Source organism: Limanda limanda, chromosome 9 (genome assembly GCF_963576545.1).
Source record: "Limanda limanda chromosome 9, fLimLim1.1, whole genome shotgun sequence".
In the NCBI taxonomy this organism is placed as follows: Eukaryota; Metazoa; Chordata; class Actinopteri; order Pleuronectiformes; family Pleuronectidae; genus Limanda; species Limanda limanda.
Window position 1 is genome coordinate 10,523,175 of NC_083644.1, and position 6,000 is coordinate 10,529,174.

Sequence of the window (6,000 nt, forward strand, 5' to 3'; positions counted from 1 at the left end):
ACCTCAACTCAGGTGTGGTGCAGACAAAACTGAGTAATGGGATAATTTGAATGTCTCATCTGATGCTCTTCTGCAGTGTGAATGTAAGTGATTGAACCTGTGAGCTAACTCGTGGTTACCACATTCTGCTTTGGTGTCCTGGGTCTTGTGTTTATCAGCTTGAGAAATAGCTCGGCTGCCCCTACAGATTATGGCCAAACATTTGGAAACAGCGCAGCATCAAAACGTAGAGTGGAGATTTCACCGGAGCATGCTGTGGGATTCATGGGGCAAATATGATGAGCGCATGCATAGTGGAAATTTCAGAATTGAAGCATACGAATTTGGAAGTTGTGTCAGAAAAGTGTTGAAAGTCACTTCTGAACTCGGAAACTGGGATTAATTCCTAATTTTTATTTTTTCAGAAATGTTGTACACTATACAGGCAGCCCAGAGATATCTTGCTGAACAACAGCCTGCATTAAACACATAAGTTAAATGCCAAAAATATTATGAAGGGGGGGGGGGGGGGGGTGTTACAGGCTAGTTTTACTGTTTCAATCTTGTTTTCTTAAAATATCAAATCTGTGTCCCCTCATTATGTCAGTGTTGCATCTTTCTGTGTTAATGACCCCGAGTTGCTCAGTCGCTGCATTTCTGAGAGTCCTGTTTGATGAGAAACACTGTGACCATGAGTTAAAAAATAATCCTCCAGCTGGTCGCTGTGTCACAGCCGCAGCCCTGACCTTGCTTAAGACTTTAAAATATCTACATTTACATTTAAAATACTGAGCTGATGGTCTTATTCAGCCACTGAGCAGCTTTGGGGTTCAGTGCCACGGTCAAGGACATTTTCACTGAACACACAGTTGTTGACGAACCATTTCTCATGGCTGAGATCCAGCCTCTGACTTTCTGGGTACATGTTTGTATTTCTCACTCATTAATCTCTTCTCTTCATAACTCACTGATGTGTCCTGTTTCCCAATTTCAATCAAGGTAACAGGACGTGTCATTTTGGTTGTGTTTCATTCTGTTTCGCTCGTGTTTCTGTGCGTTTCTGCTGTAACTTCCGTGGCAAAGGACATATTTACTGTAGTTGGCTTTTTTTCCTACTTTTGTATCGGTCGCTCGTGATGGATCATGATTATTCATTGCGGTTTGCTGCTTAAAGGCATTCTTGAGCAGCATCCGCCCGAGGGCGCCCTACAGGTTCGCTGTTTTACCGATCAGTGTCAAACATTGTTATTTACAAAACTGTGTCGTACAGCTAGGTACTAATGCAACATATCGTTAGAAAGCTAAGATTCTTCTGATTTGACTGATTTCAAGATCCGATCACCACAGCCGGTACAATCAACGTCTCAGTTCAGCGTCAGTCAGACCGGAAATTAGAAAAAAACGATCGCAAAGTTGTCGTCACTTACCTAAGAATAATCATATTAATCGTCCCCGTCGTGACTGCTACATGTTGCTGGAAAAAGGAAAGATGTTTATTTGTATACATTTTAAACCATATGACATGTTTTGTCTCCTTTATATAAAAGTATGATTTTTAGTGTAAAAATAGCCTCTTTAGCCTGGTTGGTAACAAAGGGTCCTTTGGAGTCTCCAAATGGCCTTTGTGGAAAATGCCTAGACATGGCCTTAGAAAAAATCTGTCAAATATTCATTTTCTGTGGTATTGTTATCAAATTTGAACTTGGGCTAGTCAAGGCTTTATGCTAGGGTCCCATTGTGTTTTCCAGCTCATAAGTCCCAGCTAGAGTCATCTGCAGGCATCTGTTCACCAAAAAATATTCAGGCGGAAATAAAAATCTTTTACTTCACTGTGTTCCAACTGCTATTACTCAATGCCAGTAGCACTTAGAGTGATTCAGCATAAAAACCTTCAACTTTTCTTCCGTTAAAAAGCGGCATAAAAACGTACAACTTTTCTGCCGTTAAAAAGCAGCATAAAAAGGTACGACTTTTCTGCCGTTAAAAAGCGGCATACAAACGTACGACTTTTCTGCCGTTAAAAAGTGGCATAAAAAAACGTACGACTTTTCTGCCGTTAAAAAGCGGCATAAAAACGTACGACTTTTCTGCCGTTAAAAAGCAGGATAAAAAGGTACGACTTTTCTGCCGTTAAAAAGCTGCATACAAACGCACAACTTTTCTCCCGTTAAAAAGCGGCATAAAAAAACGTACGACTTTTCTGCTGTTAAAAAGCGGCATAAAAACGTACAACTTTTCTGCCGTTAAAAAGCGGCATAAAAACGTACGACTTTTCTGCCGTTAAAAAGCGGCATAAAAAAACGTACGACTTTTCTGCTGTTAAAAAGCGGCATAAAAACGTACGACTTTTCTGCCGTTAAAAAGCAGCATAAAAACGTACGACTTTTCTGCCGTTAAAAAGCGGCATAAAAAAACTTACGACTTTTCTGCTGTTAAAATGCGGCATAAAAACGTTTTGGGGGGGGGAGTTCAGATTGTTACCTTTCAAAAGAAACCAAGACCATGCATGTTCTCCAAATGGTTCAAGAACAGCTTTCAATTTACTTTGGGTATTCCTCAGACAGGCGTTTTAGGCGAATCTCACCCGTCTCTTAAGAGGTTAAAACTTGAATCTGTTACATCATCGGTGAACATGATTAGCTCCTGAACTAGGTCTTTTGATATTGTTTTGAATGAGAGATCGCTAACGCATGAAATTACATATTGTACGTTTTAAATACCTGATTTTATTTCATCCGTGCAGGTCGAGTTTCAGGACCAGACTCAGCTGATGCTCAAACACTCAGAGATCCACCAGCTGGACCTGGAGCTGCCCAAAAGGGTCCGAGCCCGACTTGTGAGTATTCTGCTGAAATTTCTGCTTCTGCAAATAAGAAGAAGAAGAAGAGGCCGCCCACAGCTTGTATCGTTCAATAAAAAGACTTAAGAAGCTCAAGTTTTTATTCAAGTAAACGGCTGATGCTTTGCAGCCCACAGAATAGCCACAGTCCTTGAATATTTATTGAAATGAAGGCTGGGTTCACTTTTATAACTGATCGGACAGGACTGATCATGAGCTCTGATCTTTCATTAACACATGCACAGTAACTCATGCAGTTCAACATCAATGTGTTTTAATATATTCATTGCTTTATATTATTCAAACCGAGTGAATAAGAAAAGTGCCACAGTGATGCAGCTTGTTTAAAGTGTAACTGGTTAGAACCTGATTATACAATAGGTGATTCTCCCTCATTCAAAAAGAGTAATATGATCACGAACATGTTCTGAGTGAGGACAGGGGAAGGTGAACAGATGCATCTCTTCCCATGGACAGGAAAAGGACACATATCTATAATTAATCATTTTAGTTGGAATTATCGCTAGAAACAGTTGCTCCTCTTTTCAGCCTCTGTCTCAAACGCTCAGTTATAGCTACTGAAACTCTTTGATATTAAGAAGAAGTAAATTGAAATTGTTGACACTAATTTGATCGTGATCGTCCAGCGTCACATTTAAGAAAGCATCTTATTGCATTGTGGGAATGTGGAACAGTTTACCTGCCATTTCCATTGTGGAGGTTTTAACTGCTCGATAAAGTGCATAAATGTACATCCTCTCGTTCAGACACTCTAACACAGAGGACTGTTATTGCAGAGCACTAAATAGGATGTGATGTGTCCTCTCTAAGTATGTACTTGTCTGTTTGCAGGCGATTAATGCCCCCCAGCAGGAGGCCCCCCCAGCAGATGAAGTCAAAGCAGCCAAACGCCGCTGTCTGCCGCCTGGCCCAGCCCAACCTACTGAGACCCCCACGAATATAATCAGTCCGCCCTCCTGCCCTCTACTGACAGCCCTGGTTGACGCACCAGCAGCAACACGCAAGAGTATTACTACGCCTCAGACCTCACAACATCTGTCCCCGTCCGGCATGTACCAACTGGAGCCCCCCGCCCCAACCAGCAGTATTCATGTGGACGCAGAGACCCCAATGGACACGAGCGTCCTCTTCAGGAAAGCTCTAAGGGAGTCATCCCTGGCCTCGGACCCCACGCTGACTCCTCAGTCGACCCCCTTTCGGTCGACATTAAACTCTGACCCCCTCCTGTCCGCCCCGTCCCCTCCCCCGCCGCCCCAGCACATGTCCGACAGCTACACGCCGAGCAGCAGCTACGTTTCCTACATGGAGACTCTGCTCAACTCACATTTCCCTCAGGATGACGGGTCCGGACCCCTGTATTAAAAAAATATATAAATAAATAAATAGAACTCCACAAAATTATGGCTTGGTCAACGGAGGCTGAGCCAATAGGAAGTAAGCTAATGGAGCTGGATTGTGCTAAGTGCTGTATTAATGGACAAAAAGACATTTCCGGAAGCAGCTCTGCGCTCAGGGCAGGAGCAGGAAGAGACACGGACACATGAGCACTCTTAATGCATGTTGCTTTTCCATTTTTGAGTTAATGTATTTGCAGTGGTGCTTTAGCTTGCTCTGAAGCAGCAGTCGCTAAAGAGGTAACGGCTTTTTATTTTTAACAATGTTATTATTATTATTATTTTGTCGGTTTATTTTTTGCAAAGGTCTTTATGTTCTTTTTGTTTTTTGGTCAGCTGCTGTGCTTTTCTCCTCCATCTTAATATGAATACGTCTCTGGGTGGTATCAACTCCATACCTCATTGCATTAATCTAGTAACGGCACACTCCCGTTTTCTTTTTCGACAGGAAGATAATTATCCTGATCTCTTTCTTTTTCTACTTTAAATCAAATAACCAGCAGCAAATTATCTATCTATCAATCCAGGCCTCCTGTGACGTTGGTGACCCCGGGTCTGTGGCACGGTGGAACAAAAGGATATTTACTGTGAGGTTTTATTTCTGGATTGCAGGAGGGAAAGGGTGTAAAAAAGGTATTGTAGGGGTGAACTCAGTATTTAAATGTCTTAGTCAAATATTGAAAGAATTATTTGTAATAGGAAAAAACATGCTGAATGCAAACACGGGTAGATTTGTCTGCAGGATGCATTAAATTTGTGTGAAGCTGTGTCACCGTAGGTAACAGACGAGATCTTTATGTATTTGACGTCATTCAAACGGCTCCACGGCTTCTCACCCAAAACTGTCTCAGGGTTCCTACATGTGGAAAATAAATTAAGTTGTAACAAGTCACACAGTCGAGGAAGAACATGGCACATGAATATCTGTTGCTTCGTCATATTTGCTTCTGGCGACAGTTTCTCTGCGACACTGAGTGATTTCTTTTTGTATATGTCACATTATCTCTATGAGCTTGAAGGTATGATATTTGGAAAGAGGAACTTACGTAGGAACCCTCCAATCTGGAGATATTTTGTACCATTCTTGGTTGAAATTCTGTATTGTATTAATCTATATTGTTAATGTTGTTGTTTTTCTATAACTGTTTTCTTTCTATCTTCATTTTCTGAACTTCACAAACTTGGCCGAACCAAAAATATGTTTATTTTTGACAGAATTTTTCAGGCATATTTCTCAGTTTGTACTGACAACTACAGGTTCTTTGCTTTTTTTCCGGATGTGGCCGATTTGTGCTGCAGAGGTGCTACAAAGATATTAAAACTACTGACGGACTACACTTCCCAACACTGTCACCTTGTACATATCGCAGGCCTCGTTTATTGTGAATCAAATTTGTAAATGTCTTGAATATACTGTAACTTTCTTTTCCTTTTCTTGCCTGTCACATCAACTGAAATGTTGGAACGCAGACGTGTTCCTGTATCCGAATGAAATCCATCAAGAAATCGTATTTCATAGGGATTAAAGTGGGTTGCTAGTTGCCAGCTCTTCTGTGTTTTGTGTGTTCAACAGCGCAGGGATTGAATAAGTCGTTTGAGTCGAAACCCTCGGATAGAAAGATAAAGTCAAACTTTCCTAAATAACCACTAACATCTGATGATTATATGTTACAGAGATACATTAAAATAATCACTGTTAATGTAAGTTTATATCCAGATACCGATCCAGTTTTGTGGAAACTCAAATTCTCAGTAATAGCAAAAAGA

General features: G+C 41.1%; 1 protein-coding gene across 2 annotated transcripts in view; it reads left to right on the plus strand.

The window, feature by feature from the left end:
- kdm4b (lysine (K)-specific demethylase 4B) overlaps positions 1 to 5,774 on the plus strand; it is a 43,644-nt gene extending 37,870 nt beyond the window's left edge. For both annotated transcript variants that reach the window (XM_061078480.1, XM_061078481.1), the window contains exons 21-22: positions 2,723 to 2,815; positions 3,671 to 5,774. In XM_061078480.1, coding sequence (XP_060934463.1) covers positions 2,723 to 2,815; positions 3,671 to 4,201 — 624 coding nt within the window. In that variant the 3' untranslated portion in view covers positions 4,202 to 5,774. The remainder of the gene's footprint in view (positions 1 to 2,722; positions 2,816 to 3,670) is intronic.
- Positions 5,775 to 6,000: the final 226 nt, after the last annotated feature.